The sequence below is a fragment of the Pan troglodytes genome, chromosome 5 (assembly GCF_028858775.2).
Source record: "Pan troglodytes isolate AG18354 chromosome 5, NHGRI_mPanTro3-v2.0_pri, whole genome shotgun sequence".
NCBI classification, from domain to species: domain Eukaryota; kingdom Metazoa; phylum Chordata; class Mammalia; order Primates; family Hominidae; genus Pan; species Pan troglodytes.
Window position 1 is genome coordinate 12272276 of NC_072403.2, and position 18965 is coordinate 12291240.

At 43.5% G+C, this 18965-nt stretch overlaps 1 protein-coding gene across 1 annotated transcript in view; it reads right to left on the reverse strand.

Annotated features, from left to right (window-relative positions):
* The window catches only part of F13A1 (coagulation factor XIII A chain), a 418063-nt gene that overhangs the window by 168424 nt on the left and 230674 nt on the right, over positions 1-18965 (reverse strand). Inside the window, exons 3-4 of the mRNA XM_009450449.5 lie at positions 9549-9621; positions 7499-7646 (exon numbers count right to left, since the gene is read on the reverse strand). Coding sequence (XP_009448724.2) covers positions 7499-7646; positions 9549-9621 — 221 coding nt within the window. The remainder of the gene's footprint in view (positions 1-7498; positions 7647-9548; positions 9622-18965) is intronic.

Here is an 18965-nt window from a genome sequence, read left to right on the forward strand (position 1 = left end):
GGTGATTTTTTAGCCATGGGATTGTAATCCCCTTGAAGACTGGACCATGTCTTAATTATCTTGCTATAGTGCCTGGGGCAGTGTGCAGAAATGCCACAGCAAATATGCCTCCTTTCACCTGAACACCTTTTACGTGAAAATTCGGAGCGTAGAGTTGATCATTCATTTCAAAATAAATTATCTCATTTACTGTAGGATTAACCATAGGTGTCCTTTAAGTGTCATTTACCATTTTATTCTCAAAATATGCTAGTTTCAGGACATATATATAGTTGAAGGTATGATGTGGGAATTCATAACATAAGACCTCCAGATAAGCAGTTTTGTTTCACATTGGAATAAAATACTGTCTTTCTAGCCTGCTTATATGTTGATAACGAAGGGTGAGAAAAAGGGTGCTGATTAATGCCTTTGAGAATAGAAAACCTAAGTCAAAAAAAAAAAAGACAAAACCCCAGCTCATGGGTTTATAGTTTTTCCATAGTGTAAACAAACATATATATATCATGAATATATATGTTTATATATAATATATAAAAACATATATTGTTTATATATAATATATAAAAACATATATTGTTTATATATAATATATAAAAACATATATTGTTTATATATAATATATAAAAACATATATTGTTTATATATTATATATTGTTCATATAAATTATATATATTACATATGTTTATATTATATAATGGATATAAACAAATAATATATTACAAATATATATTATTTATATATTATATATTATTTATATCTTTATATATTATATACTGTTTATATATAATAGATATAAGCAAACTGTATATTTGTTTATATATTTGTTTGTTTTCACTATGAAAAAACTATAAACCCATGAGTTTGGTTTTTAAAAATATATTGTTTACATATATAATATATACTTTTCATATATTATTTACATATATAATATATTGTTTACATATTATAAACAATATATTTATATATGATATGTGTATATATATTATATATAAGCAAACTTTTTATATATATATAAAGTTACATATATATAAAGTTATACATATAAAACAAAATTTATTTCATTGCCCATGAGTCAGCCACCCACAGGTCAACCAAGTATTTGGTTCTTATGACAGCTGATAATATCAATTGTTTTAAATTATATCATCTATATTGGTATACTTTTGACATTTAATTCTAAGCATGATGTTTTTTAACATGTTACTTTTTCTAAGTGATCTTTTGATTCTCTGTTGCAATATCACTTTAACAAGCCAATGCCTCAGGAAAAACATAAAATCACAGTGGTACTATAAGTGGGGAGAAACTAAGGCAGTGATAAGTAAAACTTTCCTGTATAATCTCTTAAAAGTCCGTCTTGGGGGCCGGGCGTGGTGGCTCATGCCTGTAATTCCAGTACTTTGGAAGGCTGAGGGGGGCGGATCACGAGGTCAAGAGATGGAGACCATCTTGGCGAATATGGTGAAACCCAGTCTCTACTAAAAAAAAAAAAAGAAAAGAAAAGTTAGCCGGGTGTGGCGGCGCACGCCTGTTGTCCCAGCTACTCAGGAGACAGGCAGGAGAACCGCTTGAACCCGGGAGGTGGAGCTTGCAGTGAGCCGAGATCGCACCACTGCACTCCAGCCTGGCGACAGAGCCGGACTCCGTCTCAAAACAAAAACAAAAAAAGTCTGTCTTAAAATGATTTAAACAAAGAAAGACATTTCATAAAAAAATAAAACAAAACTTGGCTAAGAAGGGGAAGATTAAAAGCTACACAGAGAGGTTGAGAGTTTAAAGAAATAATGTTCCAGACTGTAGTCAAATGGAAAACACATGAGGAAGCTTAATGGGTTGTCCAAAGTATTGGGGATAGAGGTGAGGTCCCCAATACCACTGATCAAACAAAATTTATTTCATTGCCCATGAGTCAGCCACACACAGGTCAACCAAGTATTTGGTTCTTATAACAGCTGATAGTATCAAAGACTCTGAAGATGACTGTATAAAATATGAACATAGACATAAAAATATCATTGTTCATTCCATTGTCCATTTTGCCTAGGAAATGTCCCTTGCCATGGAGTGTGTTCCAGCAAGCATCGATTAATCTAGCATATTGATTTTTGCTTTGTTTACTGGGTTAACAAGGCAGTTTAGATGGAAAAAGTCTTATCATCATCCAGGCTCCGTTTGCCACAAACAGGAAATGAATTTGCTTCCCCTGTCCAAGCCTGGTTCCTGGCAAAATGGAACAACTCATTGCTAAGCCGCCTTTTTTTTTTTTTTTTTTTAAATACTGTAGCTAGAAACTTGGCAGCTCGCTCTTTCAAAGTGACAGCTTTCAAACTGTCTACCTAACACAATTTAGCCTAATTCCAAACATATCGGAAAATGGACTGTTAAAGAAAAGAAAAAAATCTCCGGAGGAGCAACTGCCTCCCTGTCCTCCTACTTTTTCTCTAATATGAACGAAATGTAAATTATTGTCTCCCTAGGTTGTAAAATATTCTTCAGAGAATGATTATACCTGTCACAGATGGGATCTTGAAATAAGTTAAATGTTTAGGTTTATATACTAGGAATTCCCTAGTGATCTGAATTCTCCATGCAATTTTTGGTAATACTATTATTGAACTATAAGCATAAATGCTATCCATGAGAAACTGGTTTATTTATTTAAAAAAAAACAGGAAAAATAACTCTTTCTCACATTTCTTTTGGGTACCCAGAATTTTAACATGTCCTTAATTAGAATGATTAAAAGCATTTTCTTAAGTGGCTTAATTTATAAAGTGCTGTTATTAATACATCCTGGAACCTATAATGTTGAAGGATTGCTCAGGTGCTCAGAGGAAGCTGGAACAAGAGAAATGAGCCCCATACCTCCAGGGGCTAAAATCCCTCTGGTCTATTCCTCTTCTAGCCTGGAGTATCTCTACAGCTTCCAAACATATCTCCTGTTCTCCATTTTCTCCTTACACTTTTTTTTTTTTTTTTTTTGAAACGGAGTCTTGGTCTTGTCGCCCAGGCTGGAGTGCAATGGCACAATCTCGGCTCACTGCAACCTCCACCTCCCAGGTTCAAGCGATTCTCCTGCCTCAGCCTCCCAAGTAGCTGGGATTACAGGTGCCCACCACCACACCAGGCTAATTTTTGTATTTTTAGTAGAGACAGGGTTTCACCATGTTGGCCAGGCTGGTCTCGAACTCCTGATCTGGTGATCTGCCCACCTCGGCCTCCCAAAGTGCTGGGGTTACAAGCATGAGCCACCGTGCCCAGCCCTCCCTACCACTTTGTAAAGCATAATTCTGATTATGTATTTCTGCTAATTAGAATCCTTCTCAAGTCCCCCATTATCTGCAGGAGGAAAGCAAGATCCCCAAGGCCTGGTATGGTGTGATGCCTGCCATCTTTTCCCAGGCTTATATCTTCTCTTTCATCTTTTAGTCCCTCCTCACTTGCAATATACTGTTCCCTCTACTGCAAACACTTTTCCATGCGCTTGCCTGTCAGGAACACTCATACTCATCCTCTAAGTCTCGGCTCCAATATCCTTGCATCAGGAAGCCCTCCTCATCCTCTTCCCCACTCCACCACACCGCTAGACATTGATTTCTGTTATTTCACTGCAATTTGCATAAATCACAGTCACAGTCTTTATTACACTGAATTGCAATGATCTTTTATTTATTTTGTCTTCTACACTGAGAGTTTCTTGAGGCCAGGGACTAACTTACTCAACTTCATGTCCCAAGGGACAGCCTGGAGCAGCTCCTGACACATATGTGAAAACCAGTGTATATTTTTCCAGGAACTGAATGAAAGGAGGAACTGCTGCTGGACAATAGCGTTTCTCAGTCATACACTGAATGCCTCTTAGTCTCTCAGTAACCTTCAATCCAGAGAGGTTTACTCTGCACAAAGAGGAGGTTTATCATTAATTGGTTGATTTAATTCTGACAAGGAGTGGTGGGATGGAGGAGATTCTTAGAAAGGTATAAGACCCCATTAGCCTGAAAAACTACTAGAACCCAGTTTTTAAATAGGGCCAGGCTTGCTTTCCAGTTTTAATTCAATACAATAGAACTGTCAAATGATTCCAATTACTGCTACAAATGGTCGCCTATTGTTAACAATATAGAGCCAAAGCAGACCAACAACATAAGGTTTCTTCTGGAATATTACATTTCCAGCTACACATAACCTTTCAGACCAGGAAGGCAGTGGAGAGATTTTTCAGAAACACCAACTAAGCCTGCAGAACAGTCTATTAGAAATTGATACAAATCCAAATCTGAGGAGATCATCTCAGTACCTTTCCTGGCTACAACTGAATTCAAAGGGTGACATTAAAGATGCCTAAAATCATGCAAAGATGTCAAACACTACCACTGAATGGCTGGTCCCACCTCTGGGATTTCTGTGCCTACCTCAAATATTTCATTTTTTTTCTTGAATATCGTGGTGTGTATGAGAGGAAACTTACACGAGTTTATACATTTTAAAATATAGATTTTACCAAAATAATTCTTAACCAAATTTTACCAAAGCCATGACTTAAGGGCGTTATATACACTCAGTATACCTTATAACACTGTATATATCACACACAGTGATGGGCAGGACTCACTGCTACAGAACTATTAGAAATGAAAAACCCGCCATTTCCCCCCTTTTCCTCTTCTTGCCTCTCTGCATTTCTCAGTCAGTATTACAAGAGCAGCTTGCTAACTGGAAGAGTGGCCACTGAAAAAAATGGAGACAAGAGTTTAACTTGGGGCTGGTGTTCCTGGAGCCAAAGTCATCATCCGCAGATTGGTAACCGCGGATACAAGGCCTCTTAGAGGCCACTAGTGGCCACTGGGTGAACTGCATGAAGATGGCATTTTAAAAATGAGTGTGCTTTCCAAGGTTTAGTCGCTTAGCAAATTTCGTCCCTTAGTGACTTGGAGAAAACTTCATATATAGTGCCAGAAAACCTGCTTTTAGAACAATTAAATATAAATCTGAAATGCGAAAGGTAACCAGGAGATAGACCTCCTTGTTCAGATGGTTTGTGTGCTGCTATGTGTGTGCATATATATATATATATATATATATATACATATATATATATATACACACACACACATAGTTTTTTTCCTGTCCTTCTCATCTGGGACTTGCTGTCATGATTCTGGGCTTCAGAAACCGTATCCCCAGAGCATGTAACACTTATCTTGTCTGTGAAAAATATTAAATGAATGCATATGTATGAAATCTAGAGCTTGTTATTAATAATAAATTATAATGCCACTAGAGCTATGAGTCATTCAATTCACAAGTGATTGACTGTTTGTTCATTCATTCTACAGCCACTGGACATTCATATTCCTATGCCAGTGCCTCTAATGGATATCCCAGAATGTCACTTGGGTTGTGGACACATATGTCTGCCAAGTAAATAATGACTGATTTTTTCAGAGTAATTCAGTTATGCTGCTCCCCACCTCTGCCTCCAGAAATCAACAAAAGCAGTAATCCCAGGTTTTATTTTTCTTAATTGGCCTACCTGCACATGTTCTCTGACAGTTTTAATGTCTTACTAGCAGCATTTTGTTCAGATGTCAGATTTATGGGGGCTACAGGTCGTACATATTCCTCATAGGAACAAGTATTCCCTGGAGTGCTTTCCTGACCTTGCTGGGATATGATAAGTTGCACATTCCCAGTCAATGAACACTTATTGGTCACGTGCTGTGGGTCAGACTTGATCACAGACACTGCTCACTAGATGCTCATGACAATCTGTGAAGTAGGCATTGCTTCCATTTTGCTGATGGAGAAACTGAGGCTTGGGCACCAATATGACTTTCCCAGAGTGAGCAAGAAGTGGCAGATGTGGAACAGGAAGCCAGGTCTTCTGCCTCTGCTCTCTGCTTCCCTGCACTGCCTTTGTAGAGGTTCCCGTTTTTCCCAATCCTGGCAAGGGTGGCTGTGTCCTGACTCCTCATGTGGCAAGGGCGGTTGTGTCATTACTCCTCCTGTTCTTACTGCCCACTTCTTCCAGTGCCTACACCCCCTTTCCAGGGGCCCAGAGTCTTTTGGGCCACAGGGGAATTTTGCTAGAAGATGGAATACACAAAGGCAACCTGCTTAATCATTTGATATCTGTAGGCTTTTCCATTTTATCTGCATTCTTAAAGAAAAAGACTCGTAGACTGGGTAAGCAGTGAATATCAACTGCTTACCTTCAGCCTCTATTTCCTAACCTATAACATGGGGATGAGGATTTATTGATTAGCAAGTCCTCTTAAACTCAGTTCTGTGGCTGTCAAGGTGGGGTTTTAGAGAGTGGCACCCAGCTGGGAGACAGACTTCAGAACTACAAGTTCGTCTTAGCCCCTCAAACTCTACCACCTGACTGAAGATGCCCTTCTGTTCTGTGAACTTCTTTTCCCAAACTTGGATGGTACTGGATACCTCCCTGATTTCACTATTTGATATCAAATCATCTAGTGTGACAGTAACACAATGACACCAGTCCACAACACCTGGGCAGGTGTCTGGCTTGCTGGATAAACTGCACTTCCCCTTTCCCTTTGCTATATGGAGAGCTGCATCAATCTGGGCTTTCAGGCACTGGTCTCCTTCTAATGAGGGGAATCGACCACACAGCTCCAGCATGACCATGCTCACCTATCCCAGCAAATGGGTGTTTATCCCCAGTGAAACCCAGCACAGAACACCCTTAGGAGTAAAATTAGATTTTGGTGCATGAATGTTATTGACAAAAAAGACTCGCTGCTCAATGCCACTCGGGGACATGAGTCTGAATGTCCCTGCCATGGCCCAGGGGAATGATGTCTGTATCACCAAACCAGTGCTGGCACCTGGGCCTTGTCACCACTGACAGGGCTGAGAGGAGGTCAGCTGCCGGCTGCTGTACCCGGAACAGGTTTCTAGGGATCAGGCAAGAGGCTGGGGAAGCAGCTTGCCTTGCCAGCTCACCAGGCTGCTCTGGAGAGAAATAGAGGGCTTCTATCTCTATTACTGTCAGAGTCTGGCACTTCTCCCCGGCTCTGAAATTCACAGCAATGGATGGAGGAGGGAGGAGGGAGAAGGAAGGAGGTGCAAGCCAGACAATCAAAACAGCCACAATATTTTGGAAGTGGAATATTCCAGCTAGAGAAAATTCTCTAAAGCATTGAGCAGTAGGGCTGGAAGAGGCCCTAGCTAATCCAGCACTCTGGTTTTGTAGAGGAAATAGTTGAGAGGCAGAAAGACAAAGCAACTTCTCTGAGGTTACAAGGTCAGTAAGGGGCAGAACTGGGACAAGGCTCTGGGTCTCTGGTGCTTTAACCACTTAAAAGAAAGCTTTTGCTTTCTTCCTTTATAAAACCAGAGATTGGCAGGGGGCTTCCTTTTGTGGGAACCCCAGTGGAGACAGAGAATGTTTACCTGCAGGGAAGAGGGGCCAGGGCCCGGCTGTGCCTGGACCCAGAGTGGTGGGGAAGGGGGATATGCTCATACCTTGCAGGTTGACGCCCCGGGGCACCACGCCCTGAAGCTCCACTGTGGGCAGGTCATCTTCCGCTGCATTAGAGTTATTGGGTGGAACTGCTCTTCTGCCTCCAAAGGCAGTCCTGGAAGTTTCTGACATTTTTGACTTTACAAGGTCCTTCAGAAAAAAAAAAAGAAGAAGACAACAGAAAAGGCATGTAAAGTGAGTAACATTTGAGACAAGGATTCCAAAATAGAGAAACAGACATATCTGTGTGTGATAGCACTTGAGCAACACATTTTGCCGTTTGCATAAATAAAAACTGAGAAGTGGCAGCAAGGATTAGTCTAATGATGGAATACAGTTCCCCAAGGATCTTGGGGAGATTTTTGTATGTGTCAAAACATATGGAAAGCAGAAGAAAAGGGGCTTATTCAAAGAAATTTAAAAATTAAAAGATTTTTGGAGACCCGGATTCCCCCACCCTCCATAATCCTACAGCAGCATCTTCGCAAGAGATGTTTCCTGTTATATGCATGTGCTGTATCTATGTTCATTTCATACAGATTTATGAGATTATAAGTCACTTTTAAGAATAAACGCACACAACCATGTCCAGATAAATGTTGTCTTCTAAAGCGTTTACATTTGCAATTTAATTCAACCAATATTTATTGACGGCCTATGACATGCCAGGCTGTGATCTAGGTACATGGGATACATCAGAGAACAAAACAGAATGTTTGCTCTGATAGATTATAGTCTGATAGGGTTAGGGTGGAGCCCAAGAAGAGCCATAAGTAAATCCACTTAGGGGTGAGGAGGTAGGAACTGCTTTGGAAACTGAGCCACATGGAGGAGGATAAGGAGGTGGAGAGTTTGGGCATGCAATTTTCAATAGGGCTATCAATAGGCTTAAGAAGTCAGGGTTGCCAACATTTCCCATTCCCCAAGCCTGCTTCCCCTTCCCTTGGAGCTTGTGCAGGCACTGAGCCAGTTTAAACAACACACACCTGACGGTCAGTGCCCAGTAAGTACTTGTTGACCAAATGACCAAATGAAGGGGGACTTTGTTTCTGGGCCCAGTGAAGGTTCCCCCTTGATCCCCTGGATTACCCAGTCATGACTCCTGGCGACTTGGCTATTTTCAAAAACCAGGCACACCCCCAAGAGGTGAAGAGTCCCCATTATAGAGGCCACCAGAGTAGAGACATGGTTACAGAGACACGTGGAGCACTAACAACATGCTGGAGAAAAGACAACCACGCCTAAGGTGTTTGGTCTGAGAAGGAGACAGGAGTGTTTGGATGCATAAGGTGTGAATAGGTATCCATAAGTATAGATAAATATATTTACAGTCATTGGTGAGCTGAGGGGGGAAGGGAGGGAGGAGAGAGAAAAAGGGTTAATGATAGGGAGAAGGCTGAGAGAGCCATCCTCTAGTGGGAAATACCGAAGGTAGGCTGTGGCATTGCTAGGGGTGCAGAACAGTGTGGCACGCTGTCGGGAGACAGTGCTAAGGGGGAGAAGGGGGGAGCCCCAGGTGCACGCCTGGCTGGGTGAGTGCGGCGGGCAGGAGCCCTCGCTTCTGGGCAGGTCTAAGGAGGAGAAGTGGCTCGAGTTCAGCTCCAAATTGGGATGGAGGCAGTCGATGCGCAGGAGTGGGGAGGCGCGCAGGAGTGGGGAGCCAAGCCGGCGGGGTTCCAGCCTAGCAGGCCGTTCTCACTTGGCCCCACTCCCTCCACCTTTTGTGTTCCAGCTCCATAATCTGCTCCCTGAGGAAAGGGGGCTTGTCCCTCGGGGAAGCACCTCCAACTCCCCCATCCCCATTTGTTGGCATTCTAAGCAAGCAACGGCTTCAGGAGAGCTGCCTCGAGAGCCTGAGAGAAGTCCCCCTTAGAAGCTGGGCTGGGCAGGTGCGGAGTTGGGGGCGGGAAGCCAGGATTGGGCAAGTGGAGCTGCCTGTGACCGGCGCCACAGGGCCCAGAGCAAGCCGCTTGCTGGTTCAACCAGGAAACCGAGGTGCAGAAGGTGGACGCAGCGGGCCCGGGCTCATAGGGTGGAGGGGCGGTGGCTTACCTGCAGGCGCACCCCTCCAGAGGTGCCCTCGCGTGGGCTTGCTCTGTGCGCCTCGGGGACTTCCTCAAACGGACTCGGGAAAGACAAGACAGTTGGCTCTTAAATAACTTCCTAAGAGGAGCCCTCACCCTCCTCCCCTGTCCCACAGGGTTTTCTCCTCCCCCTTCTCCACAGCTGGAGCCAGTAGGGGAGCTCAGATGATTTTCTATTTACTTCATCTGGCCTGTTATCCCGGCAGGTGCGCCCTTCTCTCCCACTTACCCCTCTGACTTCCAATTTCCCATTCCCACTTCTCCCCATCCCCACCCCTAGATCTGCCCTCCCCCCCACCCCCCGCACCAGTTGCTGGGAGTACCAGGCGAGGGGCCCTGCAGTGCCAGGAAGTCCCCACCCGTCCCCTTTGGTCAGAGGGTCTGGGAGGGTTTCCTTTACAAAGGAATGCTTTTGCCTGGCAGGTCAGCTGCTGCTGTGGCTTGGCAGGAGCGGGGTCTGCCCTCCCACAGACAGGTCACACAGACAGTTGTGACCATGCATGCAGTGAGAGCAACGTGTCCCTCCTGTGCAAATAAGGCATGGTCTGCATTCCTGAATCATCCCAGAGCCACAGCCACCGCCTAACCACAAGACTTCCTGCAGGAATGGGATGCCTAGCCCCAAGGAAGATGAGTAAACATCTTTAATAATGCCATGCAGATTAGAAAATAACACTTGGTTTTCTCTGAAAATCATTTTAGTGCATGTTCAAAAATTAGAAAATTTTCCCCCTAAAATTTTAATTTTTTTCTGTTACTCTTTCTTTCTTTTTCTTTCTTTCTTTCATCTTTCTATCTTTCAGATGAAGTCTTGCTCTGTTGCAAAGGCTGGAGTGCAACCTCCACCTCCCGGGTTCAAGTGATTCTTCTGCCTCAGCCTCCCAAGTAGCTGGAACTACAGGTGCATGCCACCATGCCCGCCTAATTTTGGTATTTTTAGTAGAGATGGGGCTTTACCATGTTGGCCAGGCTGGTCTCGAACTTCTGACCTCAGGTGATCCACCCTCCTTGGCTTCCCAAAGTGTTGGGATTACAGGCGTGAGCCACCGCACCCAGTCAAACATGGCTATTTCTAACCTTCTTTACTGTCTTCAAATTTCTGACCCTGCCACTCAATCTCCCAATGTTATAAAGAAGAAAAAAAAAAGATGCCATTGGTTAGAAATGCTCTCAATTTTCTGCTACCAATCTATGAACCTGCCTGCAACCTTATCTATCTTTTCCTCTTTCTTCTTGTTACTGAAGTTGGAAAGGTCCCTCCTCCCTCTGCATCTCCAAACCAGGCTTCTGCGTTGCCTTGTTCTCCGGGGCTTTGCTGTGACTCTTACCTACTCTTCCTCTTGCAGCTTCAAGCTCCTGCTTGCTAATAGTGTGTCTTCTCAGCATTCATGCAATTTCAGGTCTCTTCAGTGTTTTTTTAAAAACCTCCCCCAACCTATGTCCCCACTCCTGCTGTTACTCCTCCTCTCCTCCCCTTCATCACTAAGTTTCTGCCATCTGGCTTCCACCTCATCATTCTACTGAAAGTGGAGGTCACGGTCTCCAAGGCCTGTGCTCAGGCCAAAAGACAGGATTCAGTTCTTATTTACTTGACCTTTTGGAAGCATTGAACTCTGTCTTTGAAGGTATTTTTCCTAGGCCTCCTTGACATTGAACACTCTGTGGTTTCCTCCAGTGCAGCGCAATATTCGTTGATTGTCTGAGGAACTCCCATAGTTTTCAAATTCCATCTACATCCTGACACCTCCCAAATCTGAGTCTTTAGCCAAGATCTTTTCCAGAATTGCAGATTCCCGTATCTAAGTGCCTACTGGCTATCCTCATTTGTCACATCCCAGTGACAACACACGCTCATCATGTCTAACATGAGATGTATCAATTTCCCGGAAAACCTGGTGCATCTCAGGAGTTCCCTACCTCAATGAATACCATCACTTTGCACGCAGGTGGTACACCAGACACATGGGCATCATTCTTGAGGCTTCCTTGTTTCTCTCCCTCAATCATCAAATCTGATCCTTGAGCAAATATTTTCTATCCTACCTCTTAAACAGCCCTTGAATCTACCCGTGTACGTACCCCTTTCCAGTCCATTCTCTACAGTGCAGTCAGAATGAACATTTCAGGGCTAAAATCTGAAATCAAATTATTTGCACAAAGTCCTTATATGGCTACTTCTCTTTGCTTTTTGGATAAATTGCAAGCTGAAACTGACAAGGCCCTATACAAGCTGGACCCTGCCTCTAGCACTGCTCTTTCCCTCAGCATCCATACAATTTGAGGTCTCCAGTATTTTAAAAAAACCTTCTCCCAACACCAATCTACCCTCCCCGCCTTCCACTGTTGTTTCTCCTCTCCTCCTCTTCATCACTAAGCTTCTGCCATTTGGCTTCCATCTTTCTTCCCTATCATCTTCCTCTGCCATCTTTCTTCCCTGCCCAGTCTCCCTCCACTGACTCCCCAGTTGTCTTGCAAGGAGTTTGCCTTGTTGTAGTGCTCCTCACACTGCATGATCATTTTCTGTTTCCTTGGCTGTACCTGCACTAGACTACAAAAAGGTAGGGACTCCAGCCAGAGTTCCCTGGAGAGAGGCTGCTGACCACTTAACTATCCAAAGGCCATCTTTGCCACATCCCTTGCTGAGTGCTAGAGAAAGACCCTAAAGATGTCTAGCACTGCTTCCCCTCAGCATTCATACAATTTCAGGTCTCCTCAGTATTTTTTAAACCCTCCCCCAATCCTTAACGATCATATTCTGGTAGTTCTCCTGGCAAACATCAAATCTGAGTGTCTAGAATTCCAAGATACCCTCATCCATGTGGGGTTGGAGGATGAGCAGCCACCCTTGCACCCTTCAGATGAGGTTACGCAGATGCCAGGTACCCCTGGGACTTGGGGTTGAGTTGTGCATTCAGAACAGGATTGTCACCCTCACAACCACCTCCACGGTGTCACTTTTGGCCTTAGACTAATTATTGACTTTGTGAACATACACACACAGTGGTTGGCTTTCTGACTCCCCCAAACCACTAACCTCAAGAGCATCATAAATGCAATGGCTTTCCTTGTGCTAAACAAAGTCGATAAAAATGTGTCCGAGGCACCAAGCCCTAGAATGCGGTTGAAGCCCATTCATTTTACAGGGTATTCCTCATGGTTATATGGCTGAGACATCAGAACAAAGGTTTCTGGTCACACAGTGAATCTTGAACTGTGCTAGGGATGCAACTTCCACAGGTGCATAGGCTCTGAGGTCCTTAAGGATGGGATGGTGTCTTTTATTTCTGAATGCCCCCTGCCTGGCATGGAAGTGGAGCCATGTAAATATTTAAGGCATGTAACAGACGGGGTTCATCCAGGAAAACAAAAACCACTTTAGGTCTTTCTAAAAGAAGGAATTTAAGGCGGGGGATTGGTTACACAGGTGAGAGAAGAGACAAGAAACCAAACAGGAGAAGGTGAATCAACTCCACAATTAGCAACAGCAGAGAGGAGTTGGTGTCGTTGTAGCGGGAGGACTGAGGGTAGGTCAGGCACTGGAACCGTGTGGTCCTGTCTGGTGGGAGCTTTAGATCCCATAATTCCAAGAAACACTGTCTGAGGTCAAGAGGGAGGGAAGAATGATCCTAGCTTGTCCCTTTCTTCCCGCTCCCTCTCCCTCCCTTGTCTGCCGTTTTGCTGAACTCCACTAGAATCAGTTGACAAAGGACTCTGGAAAATACCGCCTGCAAAGTTAGCCCCACCACTCCTGTGCTGGGGCCCCAAGGCTACCCCCAGGTTCTGTGATTCACTAGGAGGACTCACTAGACTCGGCCACCCACGTGGCTATGATCAGATACAAATGTACATATATTATATATACTACACGATAAATCATGACGAAAAGATACAAATCCAAATCAGCAGAGAAAAGGCACTTGGGCAAAGTCTGGAGGACCAGGCAGAAGCTCCCAAAGGTCCTGTCCTAATCAAGGCACATGGGCTGTGCCTACCAACCCTGGCAATGAGTTGTGACAACACTGATGTAATGTCATCTGCCAGGGATGCTCACCAGAGGCTCAGTGCTCAGGGTGTTTATGGGGGGCTGGTCACATAGGTACCCTCTACCTAGCTCATAGCCATTTTCCAGACTCCCTGAAGGAAGCAGGTGTTAAGCATGGGCCACAATTTTTGTACAGTTTAGGCCCAGCCAGCCCCACTTGTCAGTTAGGGAACAGTGGGAAGACTCCTGAAGTCCAAGTTCCCAGATGCCAGACAAGGGCCAAGCTTGCAAGTAGGGCTTTCTAAGCCAGTTTCAGTTTCAGGTTTGCTATGTTAACTCTTTTCTGCATCCATACAGGGAAAGGGTGAGGAAAGGCTCTCAGGGCAAACAGTTCCAGGACTGCCACAACACACTGTGCTCTTTCGTTGTGGCATGGCCAGTCCCTCACATGAGATGTCAATAGGCCTGGAGCACGAGGAGACTCCAATGAGAACGTCACAAGGGTAATCCAGTTCTGCCCCTACTTTCTTGGCCTTACCAGCTCAGCATGAGACCTCCAAGGAGACGTGAACTCCCTCTGGCTGCACGGGCCTTGGCATACCTTCTCACTCTTCTGAAGCTGAAGGGCTCACCCCATTGCCTCCCCAAGAAGCAGGGTAAAAATTCCTAAACACATCACTCTGGGATCCCGGCGTCTGTCAGAAATATGTAGTAAACTTTGGGAGTTGTGAGTAAACAGAAAATACGTGGGAGGAGGGATTCCGGATCCCCTTACCTTGATCCTTTAATTCTGAGTTTTCATTTCTATGGTATTGACACTTTTCTCTGCAGTCTCTCCAGACAAACCATCTTTCTCCTACTTGGCAATACCCAAGGAGCAGACCGTATTTGTTCAGGCAATGAATTTTCTGGCAAACTCTATTTGATTTACATGCAAAACTTCACATCTCAAACAAACAAACAAAAAACCCAGTCATGTCTGGACGCTGCTGGTTTTTTCCAGCTGAACAAGACCTGGATTTTGTTGGTTATAGATGTAATTCCAGAGGGAGGTGAGTAGATACATAAATAACAACTGGCCTTGTTCAAAGATGCCAGACCCTCTGACATGAATGACCCAAGTTCGTCTCTTGGGAGAGTCTTTCTCCTGCACTGCCCTTCATCCTGTAGGAGCTGGAGAAAACTTTCCACTCCAGATGGAAGTGTCCTGGGGGAGAGGATGGAAGGGAGGCTGGGTGGGCAGTTTGTAGTCAGGTTCTAGCCACAGTAGTGAGCAGTGGGGGAAGGCAAGCGGCCCTCTGTATCCATTCACATATTTTTCAAAGCCTCACGAGAGTTTTCACAAAGTCTGGCAATGACATTTTAAAAGGAATTTATAAAGCATCATCACAGTTGCCACCACAATAGGGCGTGGGATCTAAGACAGGACCGTGTCTCCCACAGCCTCTTTTCCTTCTTCTTTCAGGAAAGATGAAAACCCATGCCAGGGACAGCTCCAGATGGCAGGAGTTTTCTCTTTGCTTTGGCTTCCCTGGGCATAGCCCACTCTTGCCAGGGATCTACGATCACCTGTAATCTACCTTCCCGAGGAGCAGTGATGGATTGCTGGGGGCTGCCTCACCTCATGGCAGGCAAATGGAAGAAAGCTGTTCTCACCTTAGGAAAGAAAGATTTAAATAATGTACCCACCTTCTTACAGTAAATATCTCTGTCTTAAAAAAAATTTTTAATTGTGGTAAAATACACATAAAATTTATAATCTTAACCATTTTTCAGTATACAATTCAGTAGTGTTAAGGCTATTCATGGTATTGTATGACCCATCTCCAGAATGTTTCTGTCTTGCAAAACTGAAACTCTGTTTCCATTAAATAACTCCCTGTGAGTATGTGTGTCTGTGTGTGTCTGGCTATATATTTGTGAGTGTATATGTCTGTCTGCATGTGACTGTGCACACATCTGTGTGAGCGACTGAGTGTGTCTGAGTATCTGTGTGTATGGGTATTTCTGAGTATGTATGCCTCTGTGTGTACGCATTGTCTATGTGAGTGTATGTGTCTGTTTGTGAGTGTGTGCACATCTGTGTGAGCAAGTGTGCCGTGCATATGAGTGAGTATGCAGGTGGAAGGGAAGGACTGAGGAAGCACTGAGGGTTTAGCTCCAGAAAACTTTCTCCACTGGCTTCCTAACTCCTCCAGAGTCCTGATGGAGTTTAAGGAGACTCCAAGAGATTTTTAAACTTGAAAAGACTTTATAAAACATGACGAAGGGTCAACTAGAAGTAGATCTGTAACAGATAATGATTTTTCAAGTTTAAAGGAAAGAAATTTCATAAAAAATGAAAAATTCATAAAAAAAGAAAATTTCATAAAAAATGCTAGAAACACCCACAGCGGGGAGAGACATCAGTCATGCCAGCCTCACTGCATATGACACAGATGCATGCATGGTTTAATTCAATACTTTTCCTTAAGTGAAGCAAGAGACCCCACATCCACCCATCCCAAGTATCTCACTTTGCCAGAGGAAAAATTCAATGATAACAAAACATTATGAAAAAATTAGTAATTAAAATAATACAGCAATGTGTATGAACAAAATAATCAATGAAAGTGAAACCTAATAGTAAGTCCACAAACTTATTACAAAGCTATTAATTTAAAGAGTAGTGGCAATTGAAAACCACAACCAACACCAGATAATGAGGATGCTATAAAAACAATGCTTGCTTCAGTAAAACTATCAGAATGCTGACTAAATGTGTATGCACATATGTGTGCATGTGTGTGTACAAGTACAGTAGGAGCTTTGGAGTGTTCCCAAGAGTAATATGGCAGCTGGAGTTAGAATCTACTATCTATGTAACCTTGGGCACATTACTTAACCTCACCTGTAAAATGGTGATCCTAATAATATATACCTCACAAGATTATGAAGATCAAAGAAGAGAATACCTATAAAAAGGTTTGTACAGTCCCTGGCAAGAAGCTAGCTCTAAATAAATATTACCAGTAATGGTATGTGTGCACTGGACAACCTTCACTCATCCATGATGAATATTTTAACTTTTTGTAATAGTTATTATCTGTATTTTCTCATTATCATCCTCATATCAGGGAAGTGAATATTTAAGTTGCTAATAATTTTGGATAATTTGAAGAGGCCATTAGCAGCATTTATTGCAGTATTTTCAGTCTAGAAGCTCTTCAAGAGCTTCATGTGCAATTCATGCTTGTCAAGGGGTGAGATTTATAATTGGCTGGTTGTGGTTGTATATGTGAGGATATGTATATGTAAGGGTCTATTTCTCTTGCTCTGTCATCCAGGCAGGAGTGCAGTGGCGTGATCTCAGCTCACTGCAAGCTCTGCCTCCCAGGTTCACGCCATTCTCCTGCCTCAGCCTCCTGAGTAGCTGGGATTACAGGTGCCCGCCACCATGCCCGGCTAATTTTTGTATTTTTAGTAGAGACGGGGTTTCACCATGTTAGCCAGGATGGTCTCGATCTCCTGACCTCGTGATCCGCTCGCCTCAGCCTCCGAAAGTGCTGGGATTATAGGCGTGAGCCACCGCGCCCAGCCAAAGCCTTCCATTTTTAAGCTATATAAGAAAGATGTCTGCGGAGTGGGTCAGAGAATGATTTTATTTGATATATGCCAAGTGAAGGGACCAGCTTCCCCACGGTTGCCAGTGAAGGCACCAGCTTCCACATGTTGCCAGTTCTTTCTGGAAGCCCACATCCAGGTAGGCTTCCTGGGCAGACCCACGGGCATCTCACCAAACTCTTCTAATGAGGTCTGTGGCTATGGGTCTGCAGGGTGCCCTTGTCTATGGCAGACCCTTGCCCAAGAGTGCCGCTGCCCTCTGTTGTAGTCGCACAACTGCACCTTCTTGCTGATGAGGTGAAGCACTAACACAAGGCCAGAAATGGAAGGGACATGATGTCGGCTGGAGTCTTCCTAACAGCAGAACTTCTGGATAATGATCTATGAATTTCTAAGGAAAGCCAAAGGCCATTGCATAATCGCACGTGTGGGTGCTAAAACAGCCAAAGAAAGGGGCAAGTTCTCCTTTCTTTGATGCTCCCTCAGCAATTTCTGCAGTGAAGTTTCAGATAACTGTGCCAGAGCCCTTCCTGTGAAAGTGTTTCTTGTTAATGCATTTCTCCTCTCACAATGGTAACTATAAGTGGTTAAAATAGCATCAGAAATACTAACTCTATCATATGGACATATATCATGATTCACTAAAAATATTTCCCACAATGCAGTTTTAACTTAAACAAAAGTTGTTTATATATACGTGTGTGTGTGCATGTGTGTATTAATAAATATAGACAATGTAACTTACCCAGAAGAGTTCCTTATGCCTATGTTCTGAAAAAGACAGCACAGATGCCCAAAAATATATGAAATTTTATAAGGGGATTTTAGTGGTCCAAGATTCTCCTGCTGGCTTCTATGAGTGATAATGATCTAGAATTCTTCGAAAAGCCAAAAAGAAGTCTTCTAACAGCCATGACTTAATAAAGTCCATTGTCCCTGATTATTCAAACTCCTTCTGATTGTTCCATCTGATTTCTTGATCATAAAGCCTATGAAAACTTTCTGTTCTGGGAAACAGAATCAATAATGTTTTATAAGCTTAACTGTGTGATATGATGTTATATTGTGTTTTATGGAATTGGACATGGCCTATGTCCATGTATTTCTCTACTATATTTTCACCTTGTATGCAACCTCCTGGGATACCATTACATATATATATGTGTGTATACACACACACACATATATATACACAAACACATATATATACACACATATGTGTGTGTGTATGTGTATATATCTGCTATATATATATGCTATATATATATATACACACACACACATATTATAGCTAGGTATGGCTTTATGTAGTACTTTCTTAAACATTCACCCTCAAACCTGAAGGGTTCTTTAATGATTGTGTTCATTTATTCATTCGGGATTAGCTAGTTTCCAAGGATGGATCAACCATCCATGCCTCCCGGTATTCCCAGCCATGCGTAGTCCCCTTCCACAGTGAATCTGGCTTCAACCAACAGGGTGCAGTGGAAGTGGCCCTATGCCAGTTCTCCACCTAAGCTATATGATGTCCTAACAGCTGCCTTTTCATGCTTTTAGAACCCTTAACCAACATTAAGAAGTCTAGCTACACTCCTGGAGTCCAGCTAACATGGAGAAACCATACAGGGAGGCCACATGGAGCGGTGGGGACATGAGAATGTGCAGGGAGGGAGAGGAGTCCAGCTGCCTTATAATCCTACCGGAGCCCAGGCATCAGCCATCTCTGCCAACCTGCAGCACGAGTGAGGACGCGAGTGTGCCACCTGGCAAGTGGATCCTCTGGCCCCAGTCAAGGAGCTG